The sequence below is a fragment of the Dermacentor variabilis genome, chromosome 8 (genome assembly GCF_050947875.1).
Source record: "Dermacentor variabilis isolate Ectoservices chromosome 8, ASM5094787v1, whole genome shotgun sequence".
Taxonomy (NCBI): domain Eukaryota; kingdom Metazoa; phylum Arthropoda; class Arachnida; order Ixodida; family Ixodidae; genus Dermacentor; species Dermacentor variabilis.
Genome location: NC_134575.1, coordinates 47,495,577 through 47,518,441, shown reverse-complemented (window position 1 = coordinate 47,518,441; position 22,865 = coordinate 47,495,577). Strand labels below are relative to the sequence as shown.

Genomic DNA, 22,865 nt, shown 5'->3' with positions numbered 1-22,865 from the left:
CGGGTAAAATGCAGTCCCCGAGAAAAGGATAAATAAGTGCAGGAGCCAATATTTTAACATCATCTTTGCTTGAACAAGAGCTTTCCTTCTGCAGTAAGTTGAACAGTCTTTCTTCTGAAGGCTCACTCAACGTTTTTCTTACCGAATTTAAGATTTGACGCTCCCCATTTATATTAAATCATTCTGTTTCTGGGCTCCAATTTGAGCTCGGCGTAAACTCACATTTATGAATGGTTGTCTAAGTCGGGTACATGTTCCCGCACATATCAAACGCATATCATGTTACGAGGTAATGAGTCACGATGTCTGCAAGGAAATAAAACAGGTGCTGTTTTTGTTTCTCACATCCTGCATACTAATTTGGGGTTATTATATGCCACATTGTTGTCCTTCACAGTCAGGCCCATGTGTGGCTCTTGAATGATTTCAAGCCTTTGAATACAAAACTCCATGCATCATAAACTATGTAGAGCCCACAAAAGACACAAACTATTGAAGCGGGAACTTTAAGGGCCCCGTTACGCAGGAAGCAAGGAGGATCAGACGTTGACCGTGCGTTTACCATGAGCAAAAATGTTCTACCAAACACCGCGTGGCGCGCGCCGCGTGCAGCACCCGGTACCATGCCGCAGTACCAGGTGCCGTTCGCCTCCGCGGCAGCAGTGGCGCCGGCCGTGAGGAGCAAAGGAAGAAGTAGAGGGTATTTAGCTATCCCTACGTGGATGAATACGAAAGCATTGTGACGTCTTCCGGATGACGACTCGTTTTTTCGAAATGTAATGGTAGTAGACAGTTTTAGAATAACGTTTGTCGCGTTACGTACGTTAAATGTAATCACGTTTGCGACACGTTACGGTGCCTGTCCTTTCAAGTCCTTTAGTTTGCTTGCTTCTTTTACTACTGAAGGAAGGGCAGGCTTTATTAATCATTCACTTATGTCCTCTCGTGGTAAGCGACACACATTTTGCAGGTACTCTCCCTGAATCAAGCAGGTGATACGACTTGCGGCGCTCGCCGATGGTTCCTCCCGATTACAGATCTCCTGCAACTTCTTCAACTCTTCGTTCTTCTCTGGGTAATTTTTGGAAACGCTGAACACAATAGTAGCAGTGTAATTGCATGTCTGGAAATGAGTGCGAAATAGATTAAGTATTTCTTTTCTATTCGAGTACAAAAGGGCAAATAACTTAAACATGGAAGATGTTATCGATTAGAGACAGCAGGCAAAGTGCACTTGTACAATTGTGCCAAACGCAAGCAGCTTTGAAACTGAAGTGATTGAACCATTTATGCTGCTTCAATAACTGTCACCTTCGATCCCTCGTTTCTTTGTAGCTACATTTCAGAACACAACTTTATGGGAAAATGTCACTTCGTAACGACCATGAACAACTACATGTATAGTGGCACAACGCCAGTTAGAAAACTGTTTATTGGGTGAACTTGTGACGACTCAAACTAGTAACATTCATTACAATGATAGCGGCGAGCAGAGCCGTTGATCGTCGAAATCTGAAGTGCGTATGAGATGCATTAGCTATTTATACGTGACTCAGCGGTCTTTCCAGCGTAATCGCTGGTGCTGCCTAAGTTCTAGCATGTGTACAAAAATCCTCGTCGTGAATTCATTCTGATTACGCAAGGCTTGGTGACAACATAAGGAACAAATAGAACGGGCGAGAAGATTCCGCAAACTTTCGATACTGAGAGGCGCCTCTTGCGCTGGGCGATAAATGAAACATTTGTTAGCTGGTAAAAGATATATAGTCATGGGGAATGAAAAATGGGTACACGTGGAAATATCAACCAACTAGCTAGAATCATCGTCTTGCTGCTCGAAAGCAAAATGCTAATATTGCTTTCGATGATGAAATTAGGCGTATATTTATCTCGTTATGTATCCACGTAAGTAATCAAGCTTCACTTCAATTGGCGAATGAGCATCACATTACAAATAGGGCGTAGCCTGCTGTAACATGTACATAAATAGTAAGAGCACGCTCTATAGGCAATGTGCGAATCTAGCCACAGCACGTGTTACCGAAAGCTTCAACATCTGTTCAGTCAGTAAACGACAAACCGAACTAAGAACTTTGCACAGAGCGGCGAATGGGCACCTGATTGCAAATGTTAACACAACTCGGAAGAAAACATGGCTCAAACAAAGACCTTTAAATATGGTTAAAATAATCTTTTACACTCTTCGATGATGCACATCACAAAGGAACGGTAAAGAAAAATGGGCTGAACTTACCTTTGTAACATATCTCAAATATCCCTCTTCTAGGCTGTCCTCGTCCCACCGCACCTTTGCTTCTTGCCAACCTTCTACCGTTAAATTTAGCTCCACCTTAACAATTCTTCTCGCCTTCGGCTTTCGAATCATTGGCACAGTTACATTATACAGAAGCGGGACGGGACTACACCAGCCATCTGGGATGTGCCAACGGAACACTTCGGTGCAGTTGTGCGAGTGGACGTCCTCCTCTTTCACCTTAGCAATGGTATTAGGGTCACAAGTTACCGACATCACTGTTCCTGTGATAGTGGCCCTAAAGCCGGAAGAAAGAAAAAAAATGTTGTAGTTCGCACATGCTCCGATTTTATTTTATGCAAAGGTTATCTTCATTTCTTTTACAAAAGCGTTAACAACCGTAACCTGTACTTCCAAGCACTTCAAAGAAACATGAAAAGCAGATACTGCCTTCATTCTTGATATTCTGACTTTTCACCACAAGTAAAGAAAAGCAAACGATTCAAGGTGAGCGCAAGGAGAAAAATGAAGTCTCAAAAATTAAGTTATAGCAAGTACGCTAAAAAAAACACTACTTCAGACATGGCAAAATATGTAGCGTACTATGCGAGTCGTATGCAAAAATGTGGCAGCACCCAAACAAAGCCCTGCGCAAACCGAGCTTCTCTCAAGATACTTTACCAAAGAATGATGTCACTGTAATTCGGGCCGAGTCCCTAATTTATATTTGTATATCAGTCCTCTATGTTGCATTGGTAGGCGCCACCATGACAAATTTCTTCATTGACTAGACAGAAAGCAAAGCTATATGTAATCTAAGAAGCGCCAGGGCAAAGATCTGCCTTGATTATGTCATTGCTAACAGCTATATTCATTTGCCAAATAAGTTTTTTTCGTCTTTGAAGAGTGAGAGCATTGCTATCTGAAGGCAGCGTTTACCTTAACGGACGACCAAACGGCGTTGTGTTGACACAGGGTTGACCAACACCATTTACAGAACTACTCGTTAGCGTGAAGAATATGTTCAAGCGCAACGCTACGTAAGCGCTTAGAATTGATGAAATGCGGCTTTGTGGCTTGGCTGTAGTCGCCCTCATTTTTGATGGAGAGCAAGGGCGGGCTAAACTTTTTAAAGCGTGTCATACAATTGCAAAGCTAACCTACCATGAAAAGCTATTAGCAACCAGCGTATGGGCGTTTTGCTTTTGTTAAATTAATGCTTACCATGAAGAATCTGTGATAAAGTAGAATGATATCAAAGGGGATGGACACGAACGAAAAGGTGGTGTTACGTTGTGAAGATCATGGAGAACAGAGTTCAGAAGAAATCCATATTTTAAAAATGCATCGATACATTTAATACCTCTCGCGCTTGATTTTAAGCATCCTAGTTACCTGACCAGATTCACATTTCAGCGCTAGAACGAGTGGGCTAGCTCCACTTTCAACGCGTCGTGAACATACCAGTTCACCCGCGCAAACCCGACCACTGGTGATGCGTGATTGCCTTACCCTATGCGGAAAGCGCGGCTCTTCGATTCTATTGCCGTGATGTTTCCCACACTCTGGAACGCTGCAGCCCACCAGAAGTTTAGATCTAGTAGCTTCGTGGCAGCTGATGCATACCTCAGAGTTAACAGCGAAACAACAATCTTAGCAAAAAGAAGTGGGCCAGGGACGGCGCCAGGGGGCCACCCCTCCCCCCCCCACCCAAGCACCGAATATCTGATCCAAGGTGGGCAGTATGAAACAAATGTCAATTTTGATGTCTTATAAGTTGGAGGCAGATATATTAGAGCAGCACCGCATACAAAGGACGGCCTTGTTAAGGCATAACAATTTGTCTCAGAAAAGTTCTGATCATCAGCAGTTACCCTCGCGCTTTTCATTGAATAGCCTCTTGAAATACAGCGCGAACTGCCGCAATGAGATAGAAATGGTTCCAACGGTTCTAAATAGATTTAAAAATGGACCACATTTCTTCGTTGTTCGGACTGCTAGCGTTAACCGGCAAGTTCATTTCATGGTTTTGATAGCCTCGGCCACAAAGTAGCAAGTGGGGTCATACGAGTTGAGAGGTCACGACCGTTCTAAGTCACAGCTTTTTTTAGAGAAAACCGTCGGGACAACGCTGCCTACTCTCCAAAATACCCGATAAGCCAGCCACCGTTGAAGACGCCACCGTTTGGTCAATCATCCGCTCCGTGAACCTAATTGCCTGTCGGTCAAGACACGTGCGCCGAACGCCGACACACATAGGAGTGTGGCGGTTCTAAGTGGCGTTTCGGCCAGGAAACCACCAGGCCCTTCGACGAGTACGTGCGGTAGTGGGAATGAAGCAAGAATAATGCAACTCCTGTGCACTGTGGCAATCGATGCACGCGAAGCTTTTGCTCTTTGCTTTGATTGACGATTGACGATTGACTATTGACGGGTTATGTTGACGGCGAATGTTTAATTTTTTCAACGTTCAGTCCAACTCGAGGGTGCTTTGTATACGTTAAACGTTACCTTGACTGCACCCCTGCTTTTTTCCTGCGCAGTACACAGAACACACAGGAAGAGGTCTTTGCTTGAGGAATTTTATAACGCCTGAGAGGGTTCAGCATTGTCATTGCCTCACATGGCACATTGCCTCATATGTCACTTCGCATCGTGGCAGAAGTATTAAGCTTTATTGAATTACGGCGTCTTTTTTTATTCCGCTCCCGTCGAAATGCGACTGCCGTGGCCGGGGTCAAATCCGAGACCTCCAGATGTGGCATAGCCGCAAAGCTAACGCAGTGGGCACGGAGCTGTTGATAATGTTTCCGTGGCGTCGCCTAGACTTTGCGATGTGCTTTAATTAATGCAGCTCTTTTTCTACACGCCCTGCGTAAGTTGCGCGCTTGACACATATCATCGTCATCATCATCATCATCATCATCATCATCCTATTTTATGTCCCCTTCAGGACGAAGGCCTCTCCCTGTGATCTCCAATTACCCTTGTACTGTGCCATCAAATTCTGGCTAGCACCTGCGAATTTCTTAATTTCATCACCCCACGATGCGGTGGTCGGGCGTGGCCTGACTGTCCCAACGTGGGAGCGGCCCGCAGCACAGTGAGTCGCATACCTCAGGACCTTCATTAAAGTTTTGCATCCTTTCTCTTGGCACCCATTCTGTAACTCTAATGGTCCACCGGTTATCTATCCTACGCATTACATGACCTGCACAACTCCATTTCTTTCTCCTAATGCATTAGAATATAGGCTATGCCTGTTTGCTCTCTTATCCGCGCCGCTCACTTCCTGCATCTTAACGTCGTGCCTAACATTCTTCGTTCCATCGCTCTTTGCGCAGTCCTTAAATTGTGTTCGAGCTTCTTTGTCAGTCCCCAAGTTTCGTCCCCATATGTCAACGCCGGTAGAATGCATTGATTGTACACAGTACACAGGGCCGGTAGTTGTTCAAGCGCTATGTCTTCTCCGGCCGCTTTTCCCAGTTTCACGTCTTACAAGGCCCTTCTAACTTCATCGCTAGTTATGGAATGAGCCTCTGTAATATGTTCATTACTACTTTGAATGGAGATATTGTGGCTGCTTTAGGTACTGCACAGGTCAGTATAAAATTATTCGGCTGCTTTTTTATATCTTCGAGATTGGGGATGATATTACCCTGTCTATCCTTTAGTGCATAGATCTTGCTTTGCCCGTCGTCTAATTTCGTTCTCACTGTTTTCAGGCTGCGTCCATTTTTACGGCTTGCTCGGTCTTTCTTAGGTTATAATTTCAAATATAATTTATTTTCACCTTGTTTATTAGTTTTGACAGTTAAGCGAATCCTATCTTATCTCTTGAGTGGGCACTTTTATTCTTTGTCGTTCATTTATTAGGTCATTTGTTACTTGGGAGAGCTTACTTAATGGTTGCCTTGGCGCCTTACCCCCCACTTCAATTGCTGCTTCTGAAGCCAGCCTAGTTATGGTTTCATTCATTGCGTCTATGTCATCTTCATCTCTGTTCTAAGGCTTCATATTTGTTTGCAAGTGTCAATCTGAATTGATCTACTTTTACCCTTTCTGCATCTAGGTTGGCCTGTTTCCTCTTGACCGATGTTACCTTTTCTCTCTTCAAATTTAGGTAAATCCCAGCCCTCACTAAGTTATGATCACTGCACTTTACCTTACCTTACACTTCTACACCCTGCACTATGGTGGGAACTTCCAGGTCCACTTTTTGTTCCAACGCTTACTGAAAAAGGTGTTCATTATTCGCATCTCATTTCTTCCCGCGAATTCTACCAACACCTCACTTCAATTCTTCCTAGAAATCCACGCCAAAGTTGCCATTTGCTTGTTCACCAGTCTTCTTTTTCCACACTTTTGCATTGAAGTCGCCCGTGGCTACAGCATACTTAGTTCGCACTTATCGCATCGCTAATTCCACATCATCATAAAACTGTTCTATTTCTTCATCATAGTGACTGGAGGTTGACGCGTAGGTTAGTACTACGTTTATTCTATACTTCAGGCCACCTTCATAAGGTGGTCACCGTCAGGCCACCTTAAGTCGGGGAATTCCAACCCAGACAATTCAACGAGCCCGAAAACATGCGTGGATTATCCGCAATATACGAGTTTTGCTGATCACGACAGGTGCCATGACATAGTATTTCTCAATGGTTTCATCGTTTTTTCAGAGTCTACCGTACGCATGCGGCCATGAACGCGGCTAGATACACGGTGTACTTTCGGCGAACTTTAACAGCACTTAAAAGTAGTGTGAACAATAAAGCAAATTAGCAAAAAGAAAAAAACTTTCAGCGATTACCGGGAATTCACTAGTAGCGTATGAACGGAGGTACACCAAACAGCTCACGGTCTCGTCTGCCTGCCTCAGGCATTGGAGAAGTCTTTCCAAACGAGACGGAATTGATACTGAAGCGCCGCCCAAGGCTTCAGTATCAAGAAGGGTGCATTGGCAGATTTAATAGTTTTTGTGCAGATATTTGCATGGTGCAGATACTAGCATGATGTTTATCTTTAAGAAATATCAGGGACGTATCGTACCGTACCTCGAACCTAAATTTATCCCGTTTCCCCGCAACCGCTATCCTGTCTATAGCAGTAGTTTCATGTCATTTTTTCTTTATCCCCCTCCCTTCCCGTTGAACAGAAACTGCGAGCGAAAGGTGTCAAGGCTGTTATTCACTCATTTAGCGACTGCGTCAGTTCTACCCTATCTCTGCTTTCTCTCCCCCCTCCTCCCTACCATTGTATCTAGCTAGCCTCTGGACCTACTTGTTAGCAGAAACGTTAACGTTGCAGTTTCTGCAATGTCGTTGCGGGGGGTCACGGATAATTGCAGCTGTCGAGAGGCTAATGTGGCGACGCCCAGGGAGCTCAGAGGGTATTTGCATATTTGACGCTGTGCAAAGTACAAGCGAGTTTCTCCTGTTGCCTTCTCTGTCGCGCTACTGTCTTTTATACAGCAACTTTCTGTTACCCTTGCAGAATGTTTTCTACTGGTGCGAATATGAAATCTGCATTTGTCAACGGTGGATTGGCGGCGAGGAGTTACAGAGTCGCCATCTGTCGGAAGCGCCTCCCTTGCGTAGTATGAGGGTTCGCGCGGCGCGCTCCTCATAGGTTTTTCTGTCAGCGCTCACTGAAAACACCACGCACGATCTCTCCCGGACATTTCTGTAAGTACTTTCGAAACGAGAGAAGCCTTTTACTGTCTAAATAATAATCTTGGGCGAACTGACAGCACAGAATCGTTTACAGACGCTATCTCTTTACAGAATACGTAGATTGAACGCCACTGCGCGCGGTCGCCGCGATGGAGTCTCCCGAACCGGCTTCTTGCGTGAAAGGCAGGTAAACGCTGATAGAAAACTATGTGAAATATGTTCTTATAGTGCTTGTATAACTAAATGGAGCGTAATAGAATGAATCCTCGATGCATCAATCGCACAGATTCGCAGCGACCGATTGCGCGTCTGCGTGCTTGTCCGCGCACTGTTTCGCTTTCGCTGCGCGCGCGTTTTCGCACCGTGCCATGAGCTTTAGGCCGCAAAATATGAGCATTTGACGGTATACAAGCAACCATTCTTGCGTTGGTGCTATCAGAGCTGTTCAAAAATAACTTCATCGTAGAGATATCGAAGCCTATACGGGGACTGTGATGTGCCGTCGCGACGATTCAATCTTTTTTGTTATCCTAAATTATTGGACGCTTCCATATTATTTCTCGAGTTGCGTCGCACTGTATGTTTATCGGTGTACTCAGCGTGCGATTTCCCGCTGCTTCTTTTTCGTAATCCAGTGCATTAATTCACAACACAAACATGACCATATGCCATAGTTTTTTTTAATGTGCTTCTTACCGTTCACTTTCCACTCCAGTGAACTTGCCAGTATCAATAGCAAATGACAAGTTCATAGACCAAACCGTCATGAAATAAGTCGGGCAGCGGACTCGGGCGAGCGTCTCAGCGCGCATTTTCTGAACATCGCAGACCCGGCGCCGTAGCAGAAATCTTCCTCGCGTCTGCGCTTGCTGCATACCCGAGCTGTAGCAGATGACTGTTTGTCGGTTTTATGTTTCGCGAGCCAAGCTTCACGCAGCTTCTTGTCCTGCGCCGACGTGCGAATAAGGCTGACACCGGGCTCCGTTGCGTACGTCCGGCACTGCGGCACCGAGCAGTAGTGTACCATGTTGCGCGCCTTCAAAGGCAGCCACTACCCATTGTAGTGCTTTGAAGCGTTGTAAGTAGACAATCGAAGCGGGAAAATCTCGCCACTATATGAGGAGCGCAGCGTACGAGGGAATTTAAACTCTCGTTTTCAGCTCGCTTCGGCGCTCCCGAAGCAGCCGACGCGGCCGCTATGTCTACGTGATCCTTAATAGGACGTCACGCCAACGGTGGCGCCAACTTTTCCAGTGGTGGAGCTCGAGGCCAATACAGTAACTAGAGAAAAGCGCTAGAAAAAGATGGTGGTTCCAGAAAGCACGAAAACTCACGCGTGCATGTCTTGCCAGACATTGTGGCTTTCCCACATGCAGATGAAGTCGGGAGGAGAGCAAGTCAGTTGCAACACATCTCAGCGACGCGTACTCCAGGGATGCGTAGGAAAAAACCTTTATGTAGCAAGAGTCGCAGATATCTTGTGTTTCACTGCTGTTCAGGGAATCGCTCTGAGGGGCCACTATGAAAGCGCCAGAAGGGAAAACAAGGGAAACTTAGATAAGCTCTTGAAGTTGTGTGACAAATATGACGATATTGTAAGAACGAAACTGAATGGTCCAGCAGCAAATGCGAGGTACGTTCATCATTCGATACAAGAACAGATCCTTGAAATTCTCAGCCACATCACATTAGCAAGTACAAAGGAAGAGAAGAAAAGCTCCAAGTACTTAGCGCTTATTGTCGATGAAACCAAGGACCTAAGCAAATCGAAAGAATTATAAGTTGTAGTAAAGTACTACGCCAGTGGTGCCGTCTCTGAGCGGTCTCTCGGATTCCGCTACGCTAAATACTTGGATGCAAAGTACCTGATGGGCTACGTAAGGTAAGCGCTGGATCGCTGCGGTATAGATATTCAGCTGTGCATTGCTGAAACATATGATAGTGCGAGTGTCATGAGTGATACCTCAAGGGGCATCCAGGTGCTGTTCAGGCAGGAAGCACCGCAGGCAGTGTACGTTCACAGCATGAACCACCACATCAATATAGTCATCGTGCATGTCTGATTTTTATCTCTCTTAGAATGCCTCTATGATTTCCTGAGTGGATCTGTAATTCACTCTCTGTACGTAGATGTGCAGAAAATGTTGTCTTTGCCAGTGATAGAGCAGCAGCGTCTCAGTAATACATGATGCGCCTGCCAGGTAGCGGCTTGCACAGTGGCAATGAAAAGCTTTCCTGAAATCCTTGCATGTATCGCCGAAGTCGTCGCTACAAAGAGCATGCGGGCAACGGAAGCTAGGGGTCTGCTTAAGCAAATTAACTTCTCGTGTCTCTTCAATTTAAGGTCATTTACTAAGGTACTCAACCGCCTTAAGGTTGTTTCGGACCCATTCCAAAGTAGAGGCTGCAATATTAGCAAGTCATGCCTCATGACGCGCACAGCCATTGACGAGTTCTCAGAAATGGGAAACTTGCAGAACGCATTTGACATTGTGTGGGCGCAAGCCTGAAGTATTTTTCTGAGAGCGTGGTGTCCCAAAGAGAAAAGCAGAGCATGACGCGCCTTACACTGCGTTTAGAACAGTATGTATTGAGAGAAGGACGGCCTGCTGATGAAGAGTCTCTAGAGTCAAAGGAAACATTAAGAGTCAAAATTTTTCTACCCCTTTTAGACCATCTCATTGCGGAGCTGACTAGGCGGTTCACGGGGAATAATGATGTACTCTGCGGAGTGAGCACCCTCCACCCACGGAGTGCGAATTTTATGGACATCTCCTTACTCAAGAATTTCGCCTAGCACTATGCATGCAGGATCGAAAGCGTTGAAGTTGAGTGTAAGCTGATAAAAAATTACTTCGGCGCATCAAAGCCGAAAAGAAGTGTGAGATAGAGACACTGCTGCAATTGGTGACTGTAATGGGAGAATATAAACTAGCCTTCTACGAACTGTACAAGCTAGATGTTATCACCGTGACGTTACCGGCATCGTCATCATCTTTGGAGCGCGCGTTTTCGTGCCTTCGAAGATTGAAGACTTATCTTCACAGCAAGATGACGAACAGCCGTCTGAGTTACCTAAATGTGTTTGCAGTCGAGCGATCTCTTGCCAATAAGATAGATGTTGAGCGTGTTGTCGACATGTTTGATGCTGCGCACAGTAATCGACGAATGCATCGGCAATAGTATGCCGGTATTATGATAGCCCATCGCATGTTTGCGGCAGTTTTGCGGGTAAATTGTGTGGCACGGGCGTAGGACTGATACCTATACTGTTATCAGAACACCCACTTGACCATCAAATAAATCCCGGCTGTGTTTTGCTTCGTACTGTTACCGCGTAGGCGTTGGCATTTGTGGTTGTGACGAAACCTTCCTCTGTCGCTGCCATCGCTTTAAGAGAGACTCCATATATGGTGCTGTCCGAGGCCACTTCGGTGGCCTAACTTGTTTAGTGAATAGTATAGTCGGATAGCTGTTATTTGCGTTTGTGAAACCTGCTGTACTGTATGACCAAATGTGACACTGACTGGAATGCCTATTGCATGCTCTATTTTTGCAGTTCTCTCCTCTCTTCCGTTTGTTGATGTTATTCTTTTCACATATACCTTTTGGTTATTCTTTTTTTCAATTCCAGCGCTTAGAATCACCAGCCGGCACCACAACAGTGTACAACTTCCTTTTTTTGTAAACTACCACGCCTTTACCAAAGTTGAAATGGATATACACGTTGCTTCGAGGAGTTAGTTCTCTCTCTTGCTTTGAAATATACTCTTTAAGCTATATTGCAATCTATATAACTGATGCTATTGTGTTGCCACTGGACACTTGTTCCTGTTTCTTCCTTTGATACTGTTTTTTATGTATGTGCTTAATATATTGACGCGTGAACTCGTTTATCTTTTACGGGTGAGCGCTTTTAACGTCTAAGAAATGTTATCGTTCAGCGCAGGACGCGTCTACATGTACCGGAAGTTGCTAGAATGTTATCGATGCTTCTATCCGCTGTCTATTATCGCCGAACCTTGTGTAATCTGATTGCATGTATGCGCGACGCTAATGGTGTAGAACTTTGCGAAAGGCACGCGGATCCCAGCGGTTACTCTGGAACATTCGACGACTGATCTATAAAAGCCGACACGCTTGACCCGCTTATCAGATTTTGACGATCGCCGACTGTGTTCGCCGTTGTCGCCATTCTTTAAGTGTAACCTGTTTTGTGGGCACAGGTCCACCCAATAAAATTTAGTTTCGTCTTTCACATTATTGCTACTGTGTTCTTCATACGTCACTCCACGTGACATCTGGTGGAGGAGCTTTTCGTTCACGTACCGGACGCTCCCGACAAGCCGTGATCCAAGCCCGGACCGCAAAGGGAACACCAACGTAGTGCCGGACCATCGAGCAAGCCGCCTTCTTCAACAGCTTTCCCCGGAACACGTACAGCCGCCCTGATTTTTAATAATATAGTGCGAGCGTCGACTGAACTGCTGGTGAGCGCCTTATAACGGCGATAAGCGTGCAACAAGAGCGTGCAACAAGGCGAGTGCAACAATGCAACAAGGCTCGTGCGCGAACTCTCGCCTTGTTGCACGCTTATCGCCGTTATAAGGCGCTCACCAGCAGTTCAGTCGACGCTCGTGCTATATTATTAAAAATCAGGGCGGCTGTACTTCTATCTGAGAAGAATAAGAAGATTGTGGCCAAGGCAACCACAATGGCAGCCCCAGTGTCACCCATCGTATTTCAGGAGCCCGGAGAGCCTCCTACCTTCCGTGGAGCTACTTCAGAGGATCCGAAAACCTGGCACGAAACCTTCGAAAGGATCTCAACCTTCAACAACTGGACCTCTGAGGATAAGCTACGACATGTGTTCTCCTTGGAAGATGCAGCGAGGACTTGGTTCGAGAACCGAGAGTCCACCCTTACAACATGGTAGCTGTTCCGCAGTAACTTCCTGAGGACGTTCACAAGCGTTGTGCGTAAAGAAAGGGCCGAAGTTCTGCTGGAAAGCTGAGGCCAACTACCCAATGAGACCATCGCCATCTTCACGGAAAAGATGACCCGTCTTTTCTGGCACACTGACCCGGAAATTTCCGAAGAGAAAAAAGTGCGTTTCTTGATACGAGGCGCAAAGCAAGAACATTTCGCCGGACTGATCCAAAACCCACCGAAGACCGTAGCAGAGTTCTTGACAGGGGCAACGACGATAAGAAATGCGCACTAGGCAATATAACTGCCAAGTGCTCACGCCTCAGTGCGCCATGCCAGCACTGGGCTCCGGTGATCTCCAAGAGACCATCAGGGCCATTGTGCTCGAAGAACTGCGCAAGGTCTTACCTTCGTCGCAGCCTCAAGTGGCCTCAATCGCTGGCATCGTGAAAGATGAGGTCCAGCGATCGCTTGGAGTTCCTGAGGTGCAACCTCAATTACCGCAGCCCCAGCCAGAAGCGATGACCTACGCCGCCATCGCACGCCGTCAAGTTCCCCTCCGCGCCCACGCCAGGGACCTGTAACGCCGCAATTCCGTCGTCAACCGCCGCCGCCGCCAACACGCCCATCCATCGCGCAGCGCACCTACGCGAAAAAGACGGAAACTTGGCTCGCCTCCGACCACCGCCCGCTCTGCTACCACTGCGGCGAAGCCGGCCATGTGTACCGCCGATGCCCATACCGCGACCTGGAATTGCGATTCTTCGCCGTCAACGCAGCGCACCCGAGGGAAGGTGAACGTCCTCGTAACATCGCCGACTACCTCGCCGCTACTCAGTGGAGCCCTCGACGACCGTCCCGTTCGCCGTCACCAGGCCGCTACCTGTCGCCGCAGCGCCGTCCATACACTGGCCCAGCCCGGGGCCGGTCAGTGAGCCCATATCCGGAAAACTAAAAGCAGCAACCGATGGAAGTGCGGTTGCTGTTCGACGACTTGACGAAGATCTTCCGCCGCTAACGAAGATTACGAAGAGACTACCTCCACGACATAAGGACAGGCCGCCGTCCCGACAAAGTCTAGCATCAAAGAATACGCAGACGAAAGACCACCTGACGAGGCGACGTACCAGCCACAGGTCAACGCGACACAGCCGTGATCCGACGCCGAGGCCTAACTGTAACGCAAGACAAAGAACCCGCGACCTCGACGTGCTTTTTGACGGCTACGCAGTCACCGTCGCCTTAGTATACACAGGAGCCAATTACTCTGTCATGAGTCGACCCATCGCCGCCCATTTGAAGAAAGTTAAGACTGCATGGGAAGGCCCGTCAATTTGGAACGCCGGAGGATACCTCATAACGCCGACTGGAATCTGCACGGCAAGAATTACCATTCAAGGCAGCACTTACCCCGCACCTCTACCAGATGTCAAGGTAATCTACAAGTACGGACGAAAACACTCTGACGCCGACTGCCTATCACGCGCCCCCATCGATTCGCCGCCGCCGCAAGACGATGAGGACGACGACGTCTTAATTGTAATAATAAGCGCGGCATATTTCCCTAAACAGCAACGAGCAAACCCGGAGCTAAAAGCCCTCGTCGAGTATTTGGAAGGGAACACCGACGTTGCCTCTAGGGAATGTAAGCGCGGATTGTCTTCGTTCACGCTACAAAACAACCTGCTCGTGAATAACTGCTCACCAGTCCGCACTACCTTCTTGTTGTTCCGCTAGCGCTGTGTCCACAAGTACTGCACTCCCTACATGACAATCCAACCGCTAGGCACCTCGAATTCTCCCAGACGCGCTCGAGGATACAGGAAATGTATTACTGGCCGCATCTGACCGCCGACCGTCAGATGTCAAGACATGCCGAGACTGTCAGCGACGCAAGACACCACAGACAAGGCCAGCAGGATTACTACAGCCGATCGAACCTCCTTGCCAACCATTTCAGCAGATTGGGATGTATTGATTGGGACCGCTTCCGTCGTCAACATCCGGAAATAATGGGATCATCTTGGTGACGGACTATCTCACCCACTTCGTTAAAACTAAAGCTCTACCGAAAGGAAGCGCAGCCGAAGGGACGAAATTTTTTGTCGAGAACATACTGTTGCGACATGGTGCTCCGGAAGTCCTCATCAACGACAGGGGAACGGCCTTTGCAGCAAAGCTCACCCACGCCATTCTGCAATACAGCCAGACAAGCCACAGGAGGACAACTGCCTACCACCCGCAGACGAATGGTCTAACGGAGCACCTGAACAAAACCCTCACCGACATGCTAGCAATGTACGTCGACGTCGAGCACAACACGTGGGACGCGGTCCTGCCGTACGTAACCATAGGGGAGGCCTTCGCCCTGCAGTGGACCTACAATAGACTTATCATGATGGCAATGATTTCGCAACTTTGTGCCTATTTGTCTATCTACCCTATTTACGCAACACTGCCAGTGGCCCAATTTGTCCATTAGCTCGGGCCACTAGGTGTGTGCTGGCTGCTGTATTGACCTCTTAGACAACTTAAGTTACTGCTTATGTGCCCGAATCGACAACTTACACTGCCAAATTAGATAAGCGAAACCTAATCATTCACATGGCCACCGCTGTTGAATTCGCCATTACGAAATTACATTTGCACCACCACCTGACTGCCAACCACATTGACGTAGAAAATCATCCCGCATGTATGCGGTCTGGCTCATTTTTATCTGTGTTGTTGCCGCTGAACTGACTTGCTTGGAGATTGCGCAAGTGCTACAGGGCAACGCCTATCACTTGTACTCCTTTCAATATGGTGACGTGATGTTTTCGTTACACATACCGACGGCCCAGTTTCGCGCACCTACTCGTGAGTATCTTGCTGGCTGTCGTCATCTAACTCTGACAGCGACTTCAAGAAGGGTTCTGCTAACGGGTACTTCGTTTTGGCCTCACCCGGCATTTTCATAGCAGCTGTCCGATTCCAAACTGTTGCTATCCCCAGATGGTCTGGTAATGATCTTTGTGCCCAGTCCTGGAACCAAAAAAAGAGCAAAATAAATGAAACAAGGGAGAGACCTTTTAAATTCAGCAATACTAAACTGCGTAAACGCACGACCATGGAGCCATATTTTTTCAAGGGTTATTCTCGTCCAATCATGCTCATTACTTAATTACCCCCCATTGTGAGTGGATTAGGTCTGAGACAAGAGTGGTCACAGCTTCATGCAGAGAAGGTAGAAAACACAAAAAGAAGGTTAAACGCAAAAATTGTTAAAAAAGCACCGCCTAATTATTCGGCAAAGAAATAAATTGCGATCTACTGAGCAACAGACACGGCAGGGCGTCACACTCAAATTAAATTGGTGTTAGCATAACTATTCTTCAAACCTAGAATAAACCCAGATATTAAGCAATTTTTTATTTAACTTTCTTGGCGCTAACTGTGTGGCCATGAAGTTATTCATAATTTTGTGAAATAATCCGCAATCACTACGAAGTAACCAGAACACAAAATACCGCAGGCCCCATGGGCGCTTGCCAAATAGTGATGTTCGGTTTTATCCGTGCAGAAAGCTTCCTTTTGTTTTATTGCGATCGTGACTATACGGACGTTCTAGAAGTAATAATCCATTCGGGGTCATTTCCTCCACTGTCATGTTCTCCCGCTATAGAAGGCGCATGCCCGACACGCAGGAGGTGCGTTTGTGAGTCTCCAGAGACGCGGAGTGTATTCAACTCTAAACATGGCGGAACGAAGTGCACGTAGCGTCAACGCAAGAAGCAATCGCTTCGGTGGCGGAGCAAGAGCAGCATTCTGCCGTCGTCTGCTGTCATGGCCAATGTGACCACGAGCACGAAATGCTGCACAGTACCGTTCCCACTGAGCTGCTTTCTGTGCGCACTGGTCTGAGCGAAGCGTGTAGCGTATTTGAAAATAGCGTTGTAGAATATCTCGCTAGTTTCCCGTTAGTCAGAATGCATGCATCATTGAGGGGCGACGCCCACAACGCCACTGGCGGTGCTCCGCACCACACCAACGTTGTGAGACGCCTGGTAGCTGCCAGGGCGCTGTTCCTGCTGCGCAGCAGGAGTCGCCTTGCACTCTTCGTCGTGCCAAGATTCAGCGACCGTGTGCAGCTATACCATCGCCGGAGGAGTCGGAGAGCAACGCCGGACCTCGCTATCGTTTTCTAATGCTACGTCCTTCGCGCGAAGCTGGCAATTTCTTATGCTTCGGCCGTCTTGGCTCGGGCACCCCGTTTTCATTGCTTAATGTATTAAAGGAGAGGTTGGGGCCCATGAGTGACGCAGGCTACACCTCTTCTCTTACATGGTAGTTAGCGTCGGAAAGTTCTCAACGATCACAAAAATAGACTAATGAACACCTGAACGAACGTGCCCGTACGAAGTCTTAGTACTGTAATAAGAATAAACCTTCGCGCAACAGAAAAGTTCAGATAGCGTAATTACTCACAAAACCGAAATGTTCACGCGCAACACATGAGCACACAGAGCATAAATGTTCACAAAACGAAGATGTTGGGAACTTGAATGCCGCACTCTAAATACCTAAATACAACAAATACAGATGCTACGTGAACACGAAGACAAAATGAACGTGTAACTAAGGGTACCTGTCAATAATAAGAACGCGAGCAATAAGAGTTGTAGGACTTACTTGTTTTGTCATATTTTTGATTCCTTCAAAATGTGTACTAAGGCGCGCGCAGCGATATTTTGAAGTTTTTCTGTTTGCCATGCACCTAAAATTTTGCCTAAGGATAATGGCCATCTATCCAAGCCATGTAGTTTTTCCTAAAAGTTCGGGGGGCGGGGGAGCTTCATGATTTTTACAGTGTGGAAAAAGGCCTTCTATCTCTTTTTCGAGCACCTTCAATCGGAAATCTCTGAGGTCAGGAGCCACTCGTTTCTAGAGGTTTACTGATCATTACATGAATGTGTAAAGCCGAGGCAAACTGAAGAACCCAAAGAATAAATCCAGCACATCAACCTTACCTGCGTGAAAAATTACCTGTAAAGGCGAAAACAGAAATTAGAAAAACCTGTGGTCAAGAAGTGGAGGTGATCAAAGATGCCGCGACAATTAGCATAAAAAATTTCTAAGCATTGACCACTACATTTATTGTATAGTAGGGGCTTTCCCGCGATTGATGATAGCATCCATATACGAAGCTCTTAAGGTTATTTTTATTATTAACAAACGCGGCAGCACCCATCTAACGATGTGTATTAACGTTAATGCGATTGGCATTGAGGCTCTGTAGTGCCATACCGTAGTACATCCACCGAGAGGTGTCTTGTGTGATGCATGTATGTCGCCTGGTTGCTTTTATCGCGCTTTCCTATTGACGCCCTGCGGCATCTGGTGCCCTCGTCTCAATGTCCCCGTATGACACGTGTGATTCTTTGCGGATTCTAACCCACGTAATGTATATATATATATATATATATATATTTCCAGAAAGTTGTCCAAATATATCTGAATCGAGCTCTATTTTGCCACAGTACCGAACAAAATACTAATGAGTCTCTTCGGCATTGAAGAGGACGCCCGCGCATTTGCACATGCGCCGCCACCCGTACTGGCATCAAGTAGATTAATTTAGGCGTGGAGCATATTTCACCATCCACACGTTGGGTGGAACAGTTTCATCCAAGATAGGCACATAGCCACGGAAACATACCCAGTGCTGCGATATAGTTCTGGGGGTCATAGTTGGGACTAGGGCGTCACCGACAGTGCCCCTTGACTATGCCACCTGGCCGACTGAAGCGTGGTAACTGACCTGAGCCATATCGGGGCGTTGCACTAAGCTTACTAAGTGGACCTACACCGTCGTGGCTCTCTATCGGCGAGGAGTGCTTGCTGGTTAGAAAATGATGTCGGCAGGTTGAAGCGAATGCACTGCTTTATTTTGCATACTTACAGCTCACAAATGCTTCAATGACATTGGTGAACACTCCATGTCGGAGCATTTTACACGTTCGATCAGGTTACATGTATGAGCGCACAGTCAAAGAGCAGCCAACATTTGCTTTTAAGCCGTCATTTTCCCTTGGCAACTACACGAGGGATTGTGTTGACCGTGTCCGGACATTTAGAAGGTCAATCTATTCGCGAAATCCCACCCCACCCATGATGTCGTAAAATTATGCTGGACTCCACCTCCGATGTTGCACCTTCACTCCCGCATTCTACGCAACCACGGGGAAACTAGAAATCTTCATTGTCGCTAGACGGGTTCTAAGCTAATCGCATTACCCTCGACATCCGTTGTGAGATAGGTGTCGCCGGAATTTTTTATGTGAGCATTTTCTTCAATATTCTTACATATTCGGGGTTCCAAGTTTCGTCGATTTTTTCCGTATTTCCGTAGCTTCATCAACTGAGTTTGAGAGTATTACATCTGTAATATGGCACTCGTGAAGGACAACGTGTGTGCCTGCGGCAGACGTTCGTCTTTTCCGAACAACTAAAACAGATATGCTTTCTTTTTTCATTTATGCTTCTTGATTTTGAGCGACTTGTGAGCATTTACTATGCGCAATGGTAAGAACAGCCGGTACCGCCTACAAGTGCCTACTTTTTCTAAGAGAAGGCTCATTATACAATAAAAACCAACAACACGTGACTATGGTCCATGCTGTCTAGTTTGCTGCGTCAGCTTGTGCTTTTCGGCCCAATCTATTCACTGTCGTAATACAAATATCTATCTCCCTGCAACAATGCTGAGAGAACGCCACCGTTTGGTTAAATTGAGCGGAAAATTAAAAATTCTGAAACACGTTTCTTACGAGAGCTAGAAGAAGGCGGCAGGCTGGCGTTCGTTGTGTTAGCATCTTCTTCGTGAACTGGAAATGAACAGAGAAACTAACATCCTTATTTTTCAGAATGAAGGGTGTTTACTTCACAGCAAAACCACGACCCATATTCACAAAGAAGGTAAATGGGAAAGGCCGAAGGAAAGTCATGGCGAATGGGAAAAAGTACTCCAAAATATTATCTTTTTAAATTGATCCTCGCGGCGAAACAAAAGTATGAGATTTCTGGGCAGTTACGAAGCACCTGTTCAAGCTCACAATTCAATATGCATATTTGACGGACATATATAAGCGATATCCGAAATGTCAATCTGTTTGTGGTTGACGCTTGCGATCTTTTTTCCAATTGCAATTGCTGTATGCTGCTTTTCTTCCTTTGACGGCGGAAAACGTAATTCAGATGATATTTTCGCTTTTATTTTCTGCTGTAAAGCCGAGTCCACAAGAATAAATCCACGAGTGTATATTTTTGGGCAGGTTGGTTCGTCGCATCGATTGAATTCATAGCGCTAGATTGACACGGACAAGAAAGACGACAGAACGGGCGCAGGTCCTGTCGTCTCTCTTGTCCGTGTCAACACAGCTCTATGAATTTAAATGATCCACAAGATGGTTATGTGTAAGTCTTACAGCAACGTTCAGCGCGCCTTTTCTACACGAACGTATATGGCTAGGCACATTTTATAATCAGGCCAACCTGCGCGCATCGTGGTGTTTTTCTCCCCACAATCAGGACAATATAATGCTGTGTGCGCACCGGACCTAAACATTTTTTTTTAACTGCCAACCGGCGTCGTTAAGCGGCCGGCCATGTGACGGTGGTCACGTCAAATTGAAGCTCGTTCTTTTATGGCAGCCGTATCCATTCTGTTCTTAGCCGAGCCCATTTATAAAATGTTGACCCCATTTTCTGACAAGACGTCTAACATCAAGACTGGCTAGCGTCTGATTTTACCAACAGCTCTCGCAAAACAACATGCTTTCAGAACACGGGCCCTGATGTCCTCAAAATATCACGGAAACATTAAAAAGAAATCATACGATTATGGTTGTATTCTCACCAGGATATGGCTTGTTTAAATTCCAAGTAATGTTTCAGCATTACTCGGTGCTGGCATCATAGAAACATCTGACCGAAACTATATAAACACAAAAACCTTATAATGACCTGCTGCGCTGAAAGCGTGTTCAATTGTTTTCTTTTTTTTTCTTTTGGTATGCTGACATGCAGAAGCGACCAAATCACCCTGTGCGATAGGACCAAAAAGAATAGACGACAAAACATACTCGCGTGCCGCCACACTCGTTGAACCTACATTCAAAAAGATGTTTCCCTGGAAATGAAGTCGGACATTTGCATCTGCCAAAATGGTCAGCTTGCGCAAGTTCAAGGTCCAGAACTCCCATACGTGTTCAGTACCCTGCCTCTTTCCGGAAGTGTTTCATGTTATTGCTATGCAAGAATTGATTGGACTCGCTCTATGAGAACAAGTGAAAAACAAGTTCGACCAGCTGGTGTTTCGACGGGATGCTTTACCTCAGTAGTGTAACTCTATATACATACATATTCCACTACTTACCGAGAAATTACTAAGGAACTCCTTAACTAATTGCTATACATTGCAATTTACGAACTTAGGCCGGTCGGATTCCAAGGCCTATCGACTTGAAATAAATTTCCTGGATGAAACCAGTACCTGGCTATTACTTCCCGAAGTGTCTGACGAAACACATGGGCCTTCCTCCTGCTTTTATGCTTGCATGCATAAACGAGTGTTTACATTGAAAAATAAGCGTAGGAACAGCGCATTTTTAGAGCGAGTTTAATGGCACGTTGGTTGCCAAACTGGTGTCCTTCTCGAAATTTATTGCAAGTGGATACGTGTTCAAACCCACCGCCTACAGTTAGTAAGTTGTAATATATGCCGTTAATTACTTAATTAGGAAGTCAATTAATGAGTTTGCGTTGAATATGTGTTTCAATTTCTCGAGCATACGTAATGTCCGCCTCTCCGAATAATTGAGCTCAAGGACTAGAAGCACGTTATCTGCAACAGGTGATCTTTCTTTTAATTCCATAAAACTTAAAAATCATCACCCCGTACAGCATGCCGGCTGAAGCATGCCAGGACATAGGCCCTCGCCTGGCGCAAATTGAAATTTGCGAACACAGCAGATATCATAAAAAGCGCGACGCGACGCAATTTTTTCTCAGTGGTATCTTGAACGACGAAAAATGTGAGGCATTTCACAGCGTTTCATTTAGGTTAACAATAACAGATGCAACTTCAGCAATAACATAACGTACAAAATCGGATTGCCCAACTGTATACCGTTACCACGACACGGGCAGTTAGAGTGGTTATTTTTTTAATGCATTTCAAGGCAACGAAACATCTAGCGAACATCGGCATGCGACAAGCGGTACTCGCTAGCCCACTCACGTCGCCACATAGGCTACAGCAGAAACGCCCGCATAGATCTATAGCAAACAAATTAGTCAACTAACTCAAAGCTGAGTTTGCCTCGCCACGCCCACACGGTGCATGGTCCGGTGCAGTCGACGTGCCAGAGGCTGCTGGTAACACGCTTCTGCACCATGTACAATTTTATCCGCAAAGCAGCTGACTCACCAGAACTCGTGGGCACGCCTTATAAGGCGAGTTGACCCTCCCGTCTCTTTTACTCCGTGGTCGTATACAAGTGAACACATTGGGAACACTGCGCAGTTTATATAGCAGAAATATGGCCGCCATGTTGAAATAAGCTCACAAACTGCATAGCTTGAATGTGACATGTTCTTGCTATGACTCGAATGTCATTTGATCTGTTCATTAGAAGAACGCAGAATGTTGAGCAACATGGGGAGCGTGCGCAGGGCTGCAGCTGTGTTAGCCGGTGGTTCAACGTAATTAGTGGCTCATTTTTTGGGGGCACCAGCAAAGGTCTTCCGCCGCTCATACTTGACTTTATTTTTCTTTAGGAAGTGTGATTATAGGCACGTTAACTTTGTTCGTAAGGTCACACGAACAGAGTTCAATCGCCCAATTAGTACGATAAAGAATGGTAGTAAAGGTCATGCAATGTCGTTCCATCTTGGGAGGACGTCCTGGGCGACGGCCTATCGCACGAAGGTGCGGAAGACAGGCGCGTTGAAGTCCCAGAGATCCA

General features: G+C 46.4%; 1 protein-coding gene and 1 pseudogene across 2 annotated transcripts; one reads left to right on the top strand and one right to left on the bottom strand.

The window, feature by feature from the left end:
• Positions 1–838: 838 nt before the first annotated feature.
• LOC142591018 (uncharacterized) lies at positions 839–22,465 on the bottom strand. 2 transcript variants are annotated; one of them, XM_075703393.1, is made up of 6 exons: positions 22,328–22,465; positions 19,668–19,724; positions 17,868–17,883; positions 15,804–15,882; positions 2,255–2,552; positions 839–1,123 (listed from the first exon to the last, which is right to left on the bottom strand). In XM_075703393.1, the coding sequence occupies exons 1-6, from the start codon at positions 22,448–22,450 to the stop codon at positions 926–928; spliced, it is 771 nt and encodes a 256-aa protein (XP_075559508.1). In that variant the 5' UTR covers positions 22,451–22,465; the 3' UTR covers positions 839–925. The 2 variants fall into 2 exon arrangements, with proteins under 2 accessions (XP_075559508.1, XP_075559509.1); XM_075703394.1 differs by lacking the exon at positions 19,668–19,724.
• On the top strand, positions 9,541–11,112 carry LOC142590747 (uncharacterized; annotated as a pseudogene).
• Positions 22,466–22,865: the final 400 nt, after the last annotated feature.